This window comes from Ascidiella aspersa, chromosome 2 (genome assembly GCF_963924565.1).
Source record: "Ascidiella aspersa chromosome 2, kaAscAspe10.2, whole genome shotgun sequence".
In the NCBI taxonomy this organism is placed as follows: Eukaryota; Metazoa; Chordata; class Ascidiacea; order Phlebobranchia; family Ascidiidae; genus Ascidiella; species Ascidiella aspersa.
Genome location: NC_139448.1, coordinates 39,378,657 through 39,395,496, shown reverse-complemented (window position 1 = coordinate 39,395,496; position 16,840 = coordinate 39,378,657). Strand labels below are relative to the sequence as shown.

General features: G+C 38.5%; 1 protein-coding gene across 2 annotated transcripts; it reads left to right on the top strand.

The window, feature by feature from the left end:
* Positions 1-1,794: 1,794 nt before the first annotated feature.
* LOC146165726 (rhotekin-like) lies at positions 1,795-16,722 on the top strand. 2 transcript variants are annotated; one of them, XM_083381961.1, is made up of 16 exons: positions 1,795-1,929; positions 7,524-7,729; positions 8,047-8,093; positions 8,396-8,449; positions 8,613-8,730; positions 8,951-9,080; positions 9,255-9,277; positions 9,583-9,778; positions 10,066-10,197; positions 11,775-11,899; positions 12,242-12,399; positions 13,007-13,176; positions 13,309-13,473; positions 13,662-13,735; positions 14,057-14,140; positions 14,341-16,722. In XM_083381961.1, the coding sequence occupies exons 1-16, from the start codon at positions 1,825-1,827 to the stop codon at positions 14,978-14,980; spliced, it is 2,427 nt and encodes an 808-aa protein (XP_083238087.1). In that variant the 5' UTR covers positions 1,795-1,824; the 3' UTR covers positions 14,981-16,722. The 2 variants fall into 2 exon arrangements, with proteins under 2 accessions (XP_083238087.1, XP_083238086.1); XM_083381960.1 differs by lacking the exon at positions 1,795-1,929 and adding an exon at positions 3,603-5,450.
* Positions 16,723-16,840: the final 118 nt, after the last annotated feature.

The window sequence follows — 16,840 nt, the reverse complement described above, 5'->3', positions numbered from 1 at the left end:
AAAGATGCGTCGACCTTGGCTGATTCACGCTTTAATGTTTGGGTTCACAACAACGTTACGTTAACCTTGCTCTCTCGCGACCTTGCCCTAAAAATCGAGTTGCCCGGGGTGTTAAATACGACCGTCCTTTGCTATTGTTTTTTAGAATGTTCCAATGTATTCTGCGACAGAAATGCTAAAACATTTTGCAGTAAATGAAAACTAAATTCAACATTTCATTCGAAAAAAATAATCTGCTTAAATTCTCAAATACAAACGTTGAAAAAGAGGTTCTTGTCAACAATGGATTAAGCTAATTACACAACTTAGAAACCGAAAATCAGTTTGTTTAGATGTTAAAGGTAAATATGTTTCTCTCATTTGGGGGCATCATAAGTTGGCCGATAAATACATGTTTTCCAGTAGCGGTACGTAAAACTACTAATATTTTCACTTTATATTTATATTCACAGCAATGAAAGATACATAAAAATACGCATTCATCAACTGTGATCTATTCACACCATATTTTATTATGTTTACCTTCCAATCCTTGATTCAGATTTAGGACAGTTACAACTGAATAATGTTTTGTCCAACAAACCTGCAAATATAAGTAGTTGAGTCACCGATTCCAGCTGATTATTTGTTAATTGTTGCAACAAACAAAGTTCTTTCCGGTGATTCATTTCAATTTTTTGCAGGACTTACTTTGTCGATTAAAGCTGTGCCACTTTTACCGGCAAACTATCTTTTGTGGAAGTAAAAACAGAAACCGGATGGTTTATAAAGAAAAATGTTGAAATTAAGTGCGGTAGTTAGGCGAGGCCCGATTAAAGTTTTTAGCCGAAACAACGTAAAAACTTAATCACGTTAAACATGGCACGCTAGGAAAAAAATCTTGTTTTAAATGTTTGGCCAGCTGCTAAAATCATATTGTAAACATTTTCGGTATGAAAATAAATTGAAATAAAAATGTAAGGATAACTCGGGCTGTTAAACATCTAATAAAAATATTAGATAATTAAAATATATTAATCAATATCAAAATGCAGTATACCTTGCCGCTCCGGATTAACGAAAAGCTGTGGAGGGAAATTTTCAAAGATTAATATTTTTTTAAACTTGTTTAAATTTGTTTTATTTTTGTTTCAGCTGTTTTTGCATTGAAAATCTTTGTAGAAAACACGTACTCTTTAATGACAACAGTTTCCAGAGTTATTAAATGTGTTAAATTGTTGGTAAACGCAAGTTTGATGGTTGCCGAACGAAAACACATTCTATATTTGGGCTGTCGCCCTTTTACAACACAAGACATCTTGTTTAAAAACTTTTATAAAACTAAAACCTGGCTTCGTGTCATTAAATAGTTAAATTTTGGTAAGTATATAATAAAATAATAACTGGTTTAACACATTTCGGCGCTGCTCTAGAATCCTACAGACATTTTCGCCTGGGGGTTTGTATTGCTAACAATATTTGGGTTAGGGTGTGGTTTAGCGTTTGGGTGCGTCATTACAGCCTTTCATGGCACTTGTTGTCGAGATCTAAGTTGTGGAATTATTATTTTTGCACAGGAGGTTGGATTTGGACATCATGCCACAATTCAACTTTTATTTTGAAAATTAGATGTGTAATTTACTAAAAAGGTGTACACACAAATTTTCTAAGAAATCTCGCACCTGCCACAGATTGCAAACTGGCGTGTGGTACATGACTAAACAACATTGTGCCTTGGGTTCACCATATGAAAAACAAGATGTATTGTTTTCAAACAATGACTTACAAAAGCTGAATATGTTTTAGTGTCTTTTTATTAACATCTATCTGCTATGGTTGTTGAACATGTCGTTACGAAAACGCCCAAAAACCGCCCCACTTAATCGCAATAAGGAGCTCAACCGAAGCATTCGGATAAAAGATCGAAAACGAAGAGTTAACGACCAGATTGTGAGTACTCTGTTCTTTTATTTACTAGATTTTTTTGATTTTTTTTAACTATTTATGAAAACTAGAAGTCTAAATAAGTAAACAAAAGTGAATTTTTGTGTTTTTTCTTTTTGTATTCACGAAATAAAAAGATCTGTGTTTGTTAAGGTCCATTAAACTTTCTCTCCTCGGTGAAGTCAAAATTGGAATTTAGCAAGTTGTGTGCTAAAAAGCTTGTCTTTTTGTGAACCTTACATTTTTTTCATACAGACTAGTTTTAAACTGAAGCTTTGCATTGAAAGTTATGTTTTGTGTGTGTACATTACTCTTAAAAATCACGGAAGTGGCGCCATTTGACGTGAAGTATCGCTGGCCTAGAGAGTTTACAGAAAAAATTGTCCACTTTTGCCTATTTTGGCGTAGGATTTTAGCCAAAAATATTTTGGGGTAAATCTTTGGCGGCCACAAATCATGGAATACATCAGGTTAAGTGGTTCCTTTTGTTGTATGAATGCTGTTAATTATTATAGTAAACAAAGGTTTTTTAAAAGGTAGCCTGAATAACAAATAGAAATAAAGGTTTTACTGGGGTGCTAAGAAATGATAGACTGAAACTGTTCCATTTATATACCAACTGTGAATTCCCCACAATCTTTTTCAAAGCTCTCCAGAAAAGAATGCCGTGGTTCATGGTATTCTTCAGTTAGTATTGGTTATTTTGTTTCCATTTTATGCAAGTTATTAAACAACTTGGAAACAATTTCGGTGAAAACAGTTCAAGAGTATCATTACATTTTCACATCATAAAAAGAAAACAAACTTGGCCCCAACTGTTTAAGCAACATTCAAACAGTGATTTCTGTTGGTAAGATTTTGAATCCACCACATTTTGATGACGGTCATTCAGGAAGTGATCGTTGCGTTTTGTTGTCTCGGGTGCAGACAACTTCGCAATATCCTGGCAGTTATAAGCTTCCCTGGAGACAGATATTGTCTCTATGCTACCCTCAAGCTGTCATTTCCATGTGTACAGGTCACGTAGCATGGATAGCTAAACTTAATAACCTGGGAACAACATTTTGACCCAGAAATGTTGTCTTGTTGCAAGAAACTGTTGGACAATTATCAAGTTCTCAATGTGGATGTGAAAGTCAAAGGGACTTATTTAAGCCATGATGTATCACATGTCTGTTAAAAATGCACACCATTAGATTTTACAACTGCATTATCATTGTACTTAATGATTTGTTGAAGTTTGAATATATTTGGAATTCCACTAATATTTAATTTATTTTTTTATTGTTTTAAACCTTCAACTTTAAAAAAATAACACCCTAACCTGTCCTAATTGTATTAATTTTTGGACTTAACATCTTATCAATTCCAACATATGATAAAATGTTTGTTTTTTGTTTTATTTTAAATATTTTCAAACCATTTGTGATTATGACATCATAATATATGCCAATTGTTACTCATTCCAGAACTATTAGGGTTTATTAGGGTTTATTATCGTTTAAATTCTCCCTCAAGGCCGATCCGATTATGACATCACGTTTCCTATTGTGACGCGTGACACCTTGCGTCTGTCCGGAAGTAATAGTGCATTGTTGCATCATAGAGGCTTATGTTGGGCGATTGTTTGGGAACAGAAGGAGTGAGTTGTTCGTGGACTTGACAGGGTAGATCAGGAATAAGATTTTCTCGTGTCCAAACATCGTGCTTTATAAGGTTTCTTCGGTTATATTTGATTTAATGTTAAATGAGCCCGTTGGTGATAATTTGAAGTTACAGAGAGCGGCCGACAGTGTAATAATTTTTAGTACAATCACTCGGCGCGACGTTAGTCCAACTAACTTCTTCAAAGGCGCCGCTAGAAAAAAGTGTAAGACGCACTGACTTAAGCTTTCTAGTACCGGAGTATTCAAGTCATTGCTTGAGTCAGTTATACGCGGGCGGCCCCAGGGGAAAGTACATAATTACAAGCCTGACATCTGCCTCAATATGCCTGTGTGCTTTGATTTCTTGTCGATGTATGTTGGATTAAGCAGTTTGTCAACAATCACTTTATAAAAGTGGATTGTGATTTGTGACAATACAAATAAGATTGTTGTTGTTGACGTTTAAATATTTCTAATGCGCTAAGCAGTTTCAGGGCCAAGATTTTTTGTGTAATATTTCGGCTTAGGACCAAATATATTTTGTCAACGTTTTTCCTGGATAATATTTGTCTACCTTTCTTTTGAACATCTATTTAGTTTTAGCCTTACAAGAAGTTCTTGCTAACTAGTTTGCTTAACCCCTTCAAAATATACCCTATAATCCCCTACCTCACCCAAAACCGGCCCCTACTTTGAGCAGTCCTTATTCTGTCGGATATACTCAGTGTGATTTTAACGTTGCTATGGTGACAATGCTGACGTGTTTATTACGTCACTTTTATGTGACCATGGTTGTTGCTAAAAGAAACAAGATATTGTTGTTTTCATGACTTGGAATCGCTGAGGCATTTGTAATTACAGTTTATAATGCAACAATTATAACCATCGCTGTTCGTAGTTTGAATCCTCTTTTTAGTTTCATATCTACTTGGGTTTTAACGAAAGCTCTATATTCAATGATGACGCGACTTTAAGTGTTGTTATGAAGTGTCCAAGTGATCACACCTTACGCCACTCCCGGTGATGTAATGTTGGTGGGAGAGTCGGCGTGATTTGGTTAGGGAAGTAGGTTGTAGGTGGCAGTGAATGACAGACTGGCTTTTATCATGTTACACTGGGGCGATGTCGCTTGCATTCACAGGGTGGTAGTTTAAAGCAGAATGGTAGAACAGCGAGAAACAACAGTTAGGTGAAAGTGCCAGCATCGGTACTCACTGATTGTTTTTGTGGATAAGTGGAATTAGATTTATATTTGGGCGTAGTATGAACGAAAATCGCATCTCTTCTTATTTTTGTGCGTTTTTTTTCCAGTTTAATTTCTAAATTTTGACAGTTAATGATTACTTTTAAAATGCGTGAGAAGCAATCGCAAATATTCTGGTAGTTGTGCTTGTGCGTATCTTAGAAAGACGGAAACATTTTGTGACATTTAACCTTTTTTGAACTACAGATTGATGTTTTTTCTAAAGCAAGAGTTTTAATTTATATTGGATATTTGACCCCAAAATGCATTAATTAAACGTTGCTAAAACTGTTTGGATGAAGCGCAACATCGATACTTCGTGGCCAAACTGCCAAGGGATGTCAATATAAGTTTGTAATGTTGTTTTAATCACTCAAGACAAACCCAAATAGTTTTCTTACCAGGAATTATACAGTTAGGCAAATATCGAACTGTTGTATTGTGACGTTGTTTGACCCTTGTTGCGTCACAACGTTCGATCAGGACCTCTTGGTGACGTCATAATAGTGATTATGACGGTTGAACGTCCACTGTGTCGTCTGTTGGAGCTTACGTCACAAACGGAACCGTCAGTCGCACAAGTTCTCAGCGATTTGAATCTTTATTACATCAGACAAATCGGAGCGAGTTTGCGCAAGGTAACTGTGACGTCACAAACTTTATTGTTTTGCCAGAAGGGTATATTGTTAAGTTGATCGAATCTCTAAAATCTGTTTAACCGCTGTAAGCATTTAGTTTTAGTTGCTGAGAGGCATTTAAATCATTATGTATGTGTGTACGCATTAAAACATCGCATACTCACCGAATCTTAGAAATCAATTAGCTATAAAAACATGTTGTTTGAATATTTTAACCTGAACTTGAAATCATAACTGCATTGTCACGTCACAGACCAGCGGCAATTGATTGGCTCGTTTGTGAGGTCATAATGGTCGATTGTTACCCGCCAAGTGATTATTTGTCGCGATTCCCATGTCACAATCAACTAATGCTCACACCGCTTCATGCGCTTCACACGGCAGTTCGCGCCAATGCGAGTGAACGTAAGCGCAGCAGGAAGAAATACTGACTGTACCGACCCGCAAATAAGGTGATCCTATTGGTACGGATCTACTTCCTGTGTGTCACGTGACTCGATGGCCTGTTTTGATTGGTCAGTTGATACGTGACCAGATGTGGTAGACAAGTTTTGTTGATTCCAGATGTTTTTAGGGGTGTGTCCCCCTGGTACCACGCCCCTCAACACTATTTAATTGAAGTCCCTTAAAGAGCATTTGACTCCAAAACCCCTAAAATGACGTCATCTGCCGTAAAATACCACAGTTCAGTAAATTACAATTAAAAAAAAAACTTTCTGGCTTAAAAAACCTTTCTGACTTGTCTGCAATGGCTTTCAGTGTACTAATGATACGTAAGCCGTAATCGTTGGTCAAAAAGCAGCTTCTGAAGGACTAGATTCCAGTTATTAACACACATATGTGTGAATGTTTCATTGAACAAATGATATGGTACTGTGGATCCCCTTCAATGAGGTTGCTTGTACTAACAAATTGAGCAAGCATTGGCGTATGGTTGTTTCTCGACTCGTTCCCTTCTGAGCCTGCATAGCTCAGTTGGTGACGGTCCTGGCTTGACCGGAGGTCGTGAGTTCGAACCTCATTGCAGGCTAGTTGTTTTTCTAGTCTGCCTTGCTTGCATCATTAATCGACAGATTCTGTGAGTCTACTTTCTGGCTTATATTGTAAAATTTTGGCGGAGGATTTCAGAATTTTTCCAAACAATATAAAACATGGGTTTGAGTGTCGAATTTGCTAACTTAAAACATCTTATTCTGCAAATACATGGCATTACATATAAATGTCAGGCACACATATTCCTTTGTTTGTAAAGAAATTAAATTAGATCAACGTGTGATGCAAAAAAATTTTAAGTTTTAAACAACAGCACTTAATTTGATTCATTGCTATCTTGAACTAGTAATGACGTCATTGGCATCGAATCGTACATTAGACCCTAAATATCGGGTGGTCGTTACGATACTTTGTATCGGCATCCAATCCATCGATATAAACGGGTGGTTTAATCCTTCATGGAAATACCTCAGGGTCGGGATTTTCACTCACCACCTCGCCGATGCGAGTGCAATTCGCTCCGGGCGGGTGCTGATTGACACCAACTCGTCCGACTGGCGAGTGTTTCAAAAAGCAAAGATCGGTTGTTTTTCGGATCGGCCAAAGGTCTTAATTTGTATATCCGCAACAAATTATCGCAAACGACTTTCCGACATTTTAAGCATTTCGTCGAGGCGAGTGCTGGTTGAAGCACTTGCCCGACTGGCGATACAAAATTTTAATTTAAGGCCAACCTTAACTAATAATTTCTATCATCAACAGTTTGCTCATTACATTAGTTGTAAGATGTGTTATATACATGCCTTCAATAAAAAAACAGAAAAAAATCGTTAACCAAGCTACAGCTATTGCTCCTAAATAGTTTAAGATCATTAAAGGTGACTCATCCCGGTTGGAATTGGGCAGACAGCGTGCCGACATTTTTGGCTTTTGTTATTTCTTCGTTTTGGCGAGTGCTGATGGGTAGACATTTGCCGACTGAAAAAAAACTTTTCTCGCACCACTGGCGAGCGCAATTTTTAATTCAATACCTGTAACCCTATCTGTGCCTCTACTCTAAAATCTTTCTCCTCCTCACAGCACGTGGGTCTCCAGGATCGCTTGGAGCGCGAGATCCGTATCCGCGATGGATCCCTCCGCTTGATGTCGCAGTGCACGCATGAGGAGCAACTCCTGGAGGCAGCGAAGAGCCTCCGGACCTCGAACGCAAGGACCTTCGCTTACATGGGACAACTACAGAAGATGAAGGCTGCAGAGGTCATGGATGCTGTCATGGACGAACCAGGGTCGGTTGTAAACTTGTAATACAACTTATTACTGCCTAAGAACTTAGTTAGATCAGTGCCCAAGGGTGCCAAGAGATAATGCAGATAATTAAGTTTCAAATGTTTTTGCTCTGTTGCTAAGCTTATTAATGTTTATAAGAGATAAGAGTGTAATAGTTCAATAGTGTTTTCTGTATCGTGCGCAGTTGATGTCTGCTGTAGCGATAATGCTTGCGAGGCTTTTCGCAACCAATTTATCCTTTGTAGCGCACAGTAAACTATAAGGTTGGAAACCACTGACTAAGCCCTTTAAAAAAATCGTGTTTATTTTGTTTTAGGTTTTCGGGCGACTCTAAAGTTTGTACAGGAAGGATTGCTATCTCGGGTAAGTCACTTCACAAGCTACTTTTCCAACATATATTTAATTGTATAATATATACAGACGTACACATGCCCAGACAAAACACCAGGTTTAAGGTTTGCTTTGGTGTCCGCTGAGAATTTTAGTAGACCAACCAGTAGCACTAGTTGGTATAGTACTGTTCTGCCTTCAATTATTTGATATGGTAGGTTGGCAAAATTTGGGGAGAACTTTGGAGACTTTAAGTGACCTTTCATCCCTAAAACCACCTTAATATTAACACTGGTCGCACACAAACCACCCTCAACATTGTTTTGTTGTCGCAGACATTAGGATTCCTCTGGTGTGGAAGGAAATATTCGCAAGCAACAAATCAAAAGGTGGGTTTGCGCATGCGCAGGAGCACGCGTTGCTACGGCAACTTTTTAAACTTAATTGTTGTCAACAATGAGCAGCACACCTTTCCGTTGCTCTTGAATATGTAACTATCTCTACATGTTAAGTGATGTTGTATTGTTTCGTAACAATGGTGTGTTGTTGCAGACAATGCTCGTCACGCGGTCTTTTGTCTCGTCACAATGGGAAGCGAAGTTCAAGACACAGAACTCGTTTGCGTCGATAAAACAACGACAGATATATCTTTCAGTGACGTCATTGTCTTGTAAGTTGTGACGTCGTAATAATACCCCATTTGTGTGGGGAAGATTGGGTTTTAAAATCAAAACCAAATATTGCTGTTTTTATATTAATTGAAAGGTTAGAATAGAACTTCTGCAAACTGGTTTTAAACAGAGAAAAACAAAGACATTATTTCCCCTTAAAACATTCCATGGTGCTACACTTAAGTATTTTATTTTTTCTTGACTTTATTTGTTTCCCAGTGAGAACGCTAGCCACGGGTTCCAGGTGCTGGTTGAGTTGTTGTGTTGTCCAATCAGCGCCAACTACGTGTCAGCTCCTACTCCGAACAAACTCATTCACAAACTGAGCAAGAGAAGCAGGGAAAGAGCGGTGAGTTAATATCAAACAAATTTATTGCAACTTATAACATTCAACATTTAAGCTAAAGTCAGTGAACAACCTCGACTCTCTGAGTCATTCTTGAACTAAACATTCTTACAAATTTGTTTTGATAAAATTTTTTACTAAAATGTTTTTAATAACCTTGTAATTTTGTTTTTGCAGAATTCCGCAGGAAGCAACAAGTTGTAAGTATTTCTCCTCACTGTAATATTTTTTAATTTGTTCAACGTTGAACCTTTTAGGTAAAACCAACTTTTTTCCGCATTTTATTTAAATAAAAGAACATACTGACGATTCCACTATAGGCAAAATATATATTCCTTAAACAATGTCCGATCTTGGTTTTACTCTGGTTTTTGAACTTTGAGTTTTGTTGTTTTTCCGAATTATGACGTCACACACTGTTGGCATCGCAACAAGTTCCATGTTCGTCATCAGTGGTGACGTCAATCTACCATAATAAATTAATAATGACGTCATATTTGTTCAGTGGACCTCAGTACGAGAAGTTGGCGAGTTTGACCTTGACCTTGGATCACGTGGGTGACGCGGTGCGATCGCATGACCTTGACAAGGTCACCGACACAGAGGTCAAACTTCCTTTGTACGAAAACCTGTCTTTCCGCTTGGTCGCACAACCCAGGTGCATTACGCACCCATGCGTGACAGGATTCCTTAATTATCTGGTGAGAATTTTGAACGTAAACAAATGTACTATGCTTATTGTGACGTCATAAACTTTTAGTTTGCTCATAGTTTAAAAAGACGGACATTTTTTGCGATTTTAAGGTCATTCTGACTTGTAGAAACCTAAACTTAATTTATTAAATAATCTACTTAAAGATCTTTTTTCAAAATAAAACTGTTTTGGATTCACCAAACTTAATTAGCCGAAACGTAAAAAAAAACTTTTTTTACAAAAAATGTAATAACCACGTATTGTGACGTAATGTGTGTTTGTGTGACGTGTCAGGAGATGATTGGCTCGGTGCCGAGTTGGACATACGTGTGGTGCGAGGTGAAAGCTGGAATGTTGAAAGGATGGAAGAATCCTGAGGATTGCGGGAACAAGGATCCACATTTCACCATCGACCTTCTGCTCAAGGTGGGGATTACCCTCAATACTAGGGGAGTCCCTAATGCAGGGGAATCCCCTAGTGCAGGCAGTGGCGTATCCAGGGAGGGGGGAGTTTAAGTGACAATATCGTTTTTTGTTCTTTTTTGTCAGCGACTCACCGTCCGAAGCTGCGTGTTTTTAAATGTCACGCGTCTTGAGCTAATGCGAAACCAAAATCAAAAGCAAAACGCCGTTTTTCGTCTTTTGTTTGGTCGACCGTAAACGCTAGATAGTTTTTCTCTTCTTTCGTTATTTGTTCGGGTTGGCTATTCAGCAAGTGTGTGTTCGACAATTAATAATATAAATCAAGCGGTTTCCGCTTTTTCCTCTCTGAAAACGTCGAGTTAGACGGTGCTGATGTTTCTCGCTGTTTGTTGTCTGCGTTAATATCAAATGTTGGTGTAAGACTGGGGTCGGCAACCTAACTGTATCAGGCCCGTCGCCTCTTTGACAAACTACACGAGTTCATTTCAAATACTTTTTGACTATTTAAACTACGTAAGTGCGAAAAATTTACTACGTCCGGTTGTTGTTAACGTTTTGATGCTGTATTTTGAACTAGATCAGCGCTTCTTTACCGTTGGGCCGTTAAAAGCTGCCAATTTCGTCGCGGACAAACCAAAAACGTATTCAAAAATATTTGACATATATTTTTTAACATTTTTCATTTTCGGCAATGTAATAAAAACTTGCAAGAAATTTAAAAGAAACGCCGTTATACCAAAAAAAAATCGCGCTCGCTTCGCTCGCCAGGTGCGCCCAAACTTAAAACGGTTATCAAACGCTGAACTAAATTAACTAACTATCAAAGTTAGACCGTTTTTTCGAAATAGTTTTATATGTCGCGCTAATCAAAAAAACACCCGGGAAAAACGATCTCCATTTATGATTGCAGGTGGCGAAAGACGTGCTTGTAATATAGCCTAGTCCCGTGCATGGATCTACCAAAATCAATCACACATATTTCACGGTCTTGGTTTAGTTTTTCGCCTGAAGTTAACGATTGCACACTAAGCGGTTTCGCAGCTGGCGCCTGGCAGGATTGTCGATAACGCACGTGTTCGCTTTCCGTCTAAATGTTCGATTTGCTGGACGTCAATTGGCTGTTTCGGTTGATTTTTTTTCTTGTTTATGACGTCATTACCATCGCTATTTTATGACGTCCTATCCGTCACTATTTTATGACGTCATTAACGTCAGACGAAAAAACAACGGGGAATTCCCTAAGTTGAAAATTCGTAACCCCCCCCCCTTTTTGAATTTCTGGATACGCCCCTGAGTGCAGGGGAATACCCGGTTTGTATTCCCGCCTGGGATGCGAACCACAACCTTCCCTAGCTTTAGCTTCCCAGTGTTTGCCATGCTGCGCGAGCAAGGCACAAAGTTGTCAGCTAAATTCGAACTTGGGCGGAGTGCTTAAAAAAGTAATGTTTTTAGTTTACAACAGAATTTTTTTTTGTAGTATTGACTATTTTTCTTGCAAAGGTTGGCCCACCGTGGTGAGATTGGAACCCAAGACCTCAAACCTTAAGACCACCACTAAATAACAATTTATTGCGTTTCAGGACGTTAAGGTGAACGAGATTGAGAAAAGTCGCCAGAAGCGACCTCACAGTTTCCAAGTTCGAGACCTCACTGAACGGAATATCTTCGCCGCATCTGATAAACAAGCGCTCATCGAATGGATAAGGTATGACACGTTCAACAAGTAATTCACATTTCTGCTTTATTTTTTAATCTTCCAATTAAACCCTTAAAAGGTTACAATATTACTTAACAGTTTCGTTTGTAAGAAATTTCCTGCACAAAAATAAATGTAAAGTTTGATTTTTGCTGTATGATTGTAAGTCTCAGATTTTATTTTATTTTATTAAACATTGTAAATTTTACAATAAGCTGAATATATATAAAAATGTCCAACTTGTATTTCTTTAAATATATAGCAAGCTTTTTTAAGCCGCGAATAACTTCATATTTTTCGAGTCACGATAGTTGTGTTCGACTAATCACAGGCTGCCACGTGTCGTTTCAGGGGCTTACGTCAGCACAAGCACGACCACGCCGCGTGGAGTGCAGCCTGTTGTGACGTCAGAAAGCCCATGTTTATTGCGTCACCATCGCCTCGTAATCTCCCCTCTGATCTGTTGTTTGAGAGGGGAGTGAGGAAAACATTGATCTATCAACAACTTGGTGAGAAGATTGGGGTTAATTGTAAACCTTTGCATGCTTTTCACGTTTTATTTAACTTTTATATGAAAATAAACTATTCTTGTTAAAGTATTTTTTTAGTCCAATAAATTTCTCAAACTCTTTGTTCCTGTTGAAAATATTGACCATTTTAAACGTTTTGTTAAGAATTCTAAGTCTGTTGACAAGCAATACTTGCATTAAGTTTTTTATCAACGGTAATACGTAATCTCAACATATTGCATTAAAATAACTTGCTCAGACAATGTTTATTTTTTAATTTATTCAACGAACGACCCGGCAATTTTTAAGCGACGTAGATCATTCTTAGTTTTTCTACTAAGATGCATCACATGGAAATAACAACTATTTTATCTTCTAATGTTATTAGCCATTTATATATGTAATATATTCACCGAATTAGTTCGCATTCTATAAATCAAGTAAATGACGTCATATTCGCAACAAACAAAATGTAAATACAACGTCATCAGTGGTATCGGCCCCGATCCGGTTTATCGGACATTTGTAGTTGCACCTTTACACGCACCGCTGTGATGTAATAACTGTGACGTCACACACGTCGTTGACGTCATCATTTATGACGTAGGGATGGATTCGCCGATAAGAGCGATGACGGAGGCGATTAAGTGCAGCGACATGTTACGTCACGATGATGAGGATCACATGACGTCATCAGTGCAGACGATGTTGCTGGAGAACCAGGGGAAAGCCCCCTGGGCGAGCTTCTTCACGGGGGGATCGGCAAAACCCCCCAAGGTGAGAATTTATACGATGACGTCATATTATTTGCTAAAGGAAAACTCTAATGCAAAGTTGAACCGGGGTTAAAATTGATGCTGACGCCATGTTGGAAAACCTTATGAATTAAGAATGAATTATTTTTTTCAGGTGACGAAAATAAACGACATCCAAACTTGCCACAGCAGGGCGCTAGAGACTTCCGGTTCCGATGACGCGTTTCTTTCCGATTCTGACGACAACAATGCGGCGGGGAATTCCCCCCAAACATCATCAGCAAGCAAAAAGAAACGACGAGCTCCTTTGCCACCCAAGGTAACAATCGCCCTCTGTGACGTAAAAGTTATTTGTTCAGAGCCAATATGTTCGATGTGATTTCATTGTTAAGGGAAAAGCTGATTTGAAATATCTGTGCGATTTTGATTATAAACTATAAAACCTGCAGCTGATCTGCTGTGGCATCAGATATGACCTAGTTGTGTTTAAACTGTTGTGTGTTTCAGGAAAAACCACCCCTACCCTCCCACCGTAACACCCCCCCACCAAAACCACCCCTGCCGAAGATCATGCCGAGGATGTGAGTATCACTAACATCACTGCTTTAAATCGACTTCAAATATAAGGCGGGGATTCGAACCCTGTCAATGCTACAACAGACAAATTAAATGAAATAAAAAGGTTCAAAGATATTTCTACAGGTTAAGGACAAGCTTTAACGTTAAGAAGTTTGGTTACCTTCACTTGTTGACCTACTCTATTTGTTCTTATATTACCGAACACCACTGCACACAGTTTCAGTATTCAACCACATTTCACAAGAGATTCACTCTTGTTTTTACCTCCCTAAACAATCTATTGCGCCAAGCTTACCGTGCTAACGTTGTTGCCATGCCAACAGATGCACGAGAAGCAGTCTTTCTTCCGCCTCATCCTTGGACGACATCCTTGAGGAGCAGCCAAGGTCATCCGCCCTGCGTCCAAGGTCACTAACTTTTCTCCAAACAATTTTAGTTTTTTGTTGTTTTTAAGATTTTTTTGGTATTATTTATATTTTTTTTAATTTCCTACGTAAAAGTGTAAAGACGCCTAGCAACCGTTACCTACCGCCATTATTGTAAATCTGTTTCGCTCCAACCTCATTTTAATGAGTTGTTTAAATATTCCATGTATGTTTCGTTGCAGACATCCGCGTCGCAAACCAACCGACAAACTACGGGGGGTCGCTGACGGGGGGGAGGTGGGAACACCCAAGGGGGGCAGGGTCTGGGAGAACAAGCACAACCGCGTCATACCGCCAACCACCAGGGGTCGCACCACGCCGTTCGAGCGCAGCCAGTCACTAGATATCGTCGGTGGGGCGAGTGATGTGCTGCCATCTAGTGTCGAGGAGGGTCGTCCTCGAACAAACACTCTCCCATCGAGGTCGCCATCCAAGCGGAACGCGGATGAATACAACACAGCGGAAGGATACAAGACGGCGGAGGGATACAAAAGCGCGGAAGGATACGCTGCCCCGCGCAAATCATATTTATCCGCCGTCGAGTCCAACAAGCTTCTAACAACTCGTGACGTCACACCCATCAAACGTGACGTCATGAGCAGTGACGTCACCTACCGTCAGTTGCCGTTCGACGCGGGGTCGAAGGTGTTCGTGCAATCCCCGAAACCCCCCGCTCTACCCCCCAAGCGGAGGGCAATCCCCAAGGAGAACCTCCCCGAGCCGATTTACTCGAAAGTTGACAAAAAGAAGAAGTTGGAAGATCGAAGGAGGAAGGAACAATCGACGCATTGTGTACAGCGCGAGACGGTGAGCAGGGTTTGATTCTAGGGAAATCCCCGCGGTCAAGAAAGGTCGATGTCTCATTTTAACCAGTTTTTTTTTAGTGACTTTTTAACATCTCTCTTTTTTTAATTTTTTTTAACCCAAAAAAAAACATTTGAAGACAAACTAACTTTATTCCAAAGAATGTAATAACAGCAACATGTTATTTTCAAAGTTGCCCATGATAGATTTTTTTTTTCATGTTACGTCAGTGTTATCACAACTTCCAGCTTCAAGTGAAGTCCATATTCCAGCAAGTCGATAATTACTTTGTTGAGTTCTGCTAATTGCTCTGCGTACCTAATGTTCAGCAATCATAATTAATAGTTGCAAGCTGTTGGTCTCAATCATAGTAGGGATGTCTAGGCTGGCATTGGTGTCACACAAAATCTAATGTAGGCATTTAAGCCAAGATTTGCTTCTAACATAGTTTTTAGTATTGGAGCAAAGTGGCTGAATAACCTGGTTATCCTTTGCACCAAAGTCGATTTGCTTGTTTGTGCGAGGCTAGAAAGCAGTGTCCTCTAACTTTTTCCGCGGCGACCTGAAGTGCCGTATAACAGCGAAGGTTTGGCAAACTAATTACTGAACTTTATGTAAGCGAACAAAACAAAATACAAGTGGCATTTCTGAACTTACATTTAATCAATATGTGCCATGTCAATTGTCTATGTATTTCTTATACAATGTTTCAATTTTTGGAGCATTTTTTGTTGAGAACCACTCTCAATAAATCTAACTATGCGAAACTGCTGAAGTCGGCGACTGAACCAAATTAAACAGGGACACAATTTGGGTTGGGACCCGTAGGTTGAAAACTCTGCTAGAACGTAATTATTTGTTGGGTCGGATTGTTTAACCAAAGAAACCGATTGAAATTATCGGAATAAAATGCTAGTACCTTTATTGACCACTAACCTAATAGTACAACGAGGATTACAGGGTTGCCACAAAAAGTCCGTTTTCAAAACAGTTTTTTCTAATTTTTGTTGTTAGCTTTAACAAGGATTTCATAGCTTTATACTGTTTTATTTTCGAACTGTAAGAAAAAAAGTTAAGCGATCTAGTTTTAGAAAGGCTATAAATAATGTCTTTGAATGTTCAACAAGAGGGAACACTGAAATATTTTTTAAGTATCTTTATCACAACAATATTCAGCCACATTTGTCCAAACATGAGCTTTAAACTTTGCTTTTTCAAAACGCACTATGTTTGCAGAAAACACGGCACTGTTGACCAAATGTATTTGAATGTCGATAAACTTTCGTACAAACGTGAAAATAGTTTATTTGGTTCCAACAACCAAAAATGTCTGTGGTAGTAGTTGTGACGTCATAGAAATGTCGGTTGTGACGTCATAGAAAAACGGGCGTTCGGATATCTTTGAATTTTAACAAAGATGCTTACCTATGGTTTATTACTAACATTATTTGGACAATAGGTTGTGTGACGTCACAAACACAACAACATGTTTGTTTTTGAAAAATAATTCGTGTGGATAAAGTTTAAAAAAGTTGCATCATGAAACTTTTACCTTTGCTGTTTTATTGCCATTGCACAATTGCCTACCATAGTACAATCATCATATTTAAACCTTTTGGTGTTTAATTAAACAATGTGTTCCAATTTGAAAAAAACAGCAAAAAACTTGTGTTTAAGCGTTGAATGATTTCTCAATCGTTTTGAAATCTTGTCCGCAATTTTTTATGTAATTTTTCCGTTTTTTTTTACTTGCTTGTATAAATGCTACTCGTTCTTTTAGTTCAACGTCATTCCATAAATAAAAGAAATAATATGACAACTGCAGTTTGTAGTAAGAAGTAGAAAAATATTAACCCTAACCTAAACTTTATGTCATTG

Bases quoted from the DNA above. Each gene is read 5' to 3' on its own strand.
- LOC146165726 (XM_083381960.1), top strand. From the start codon at position 5,325: ATGACGGTTGAACGTCCACTGTGTCGTCTGTTGGAGCTTACGTCACAA. The intron at 12,400-13,006 runs GTGAGAAGATTG...TTTATGACGTAG, and splicing joins ATTGATCTATCAACAACTTG to GGATGGATTCGCCGATAAGA. The intron at 13,177-13,308 runs GTGAGAATTTAT...TATTTTTTTCAG, and splicing joins GATCGGCAAAACCCCCCAAG to GTGACGAAAATAAACGACAT.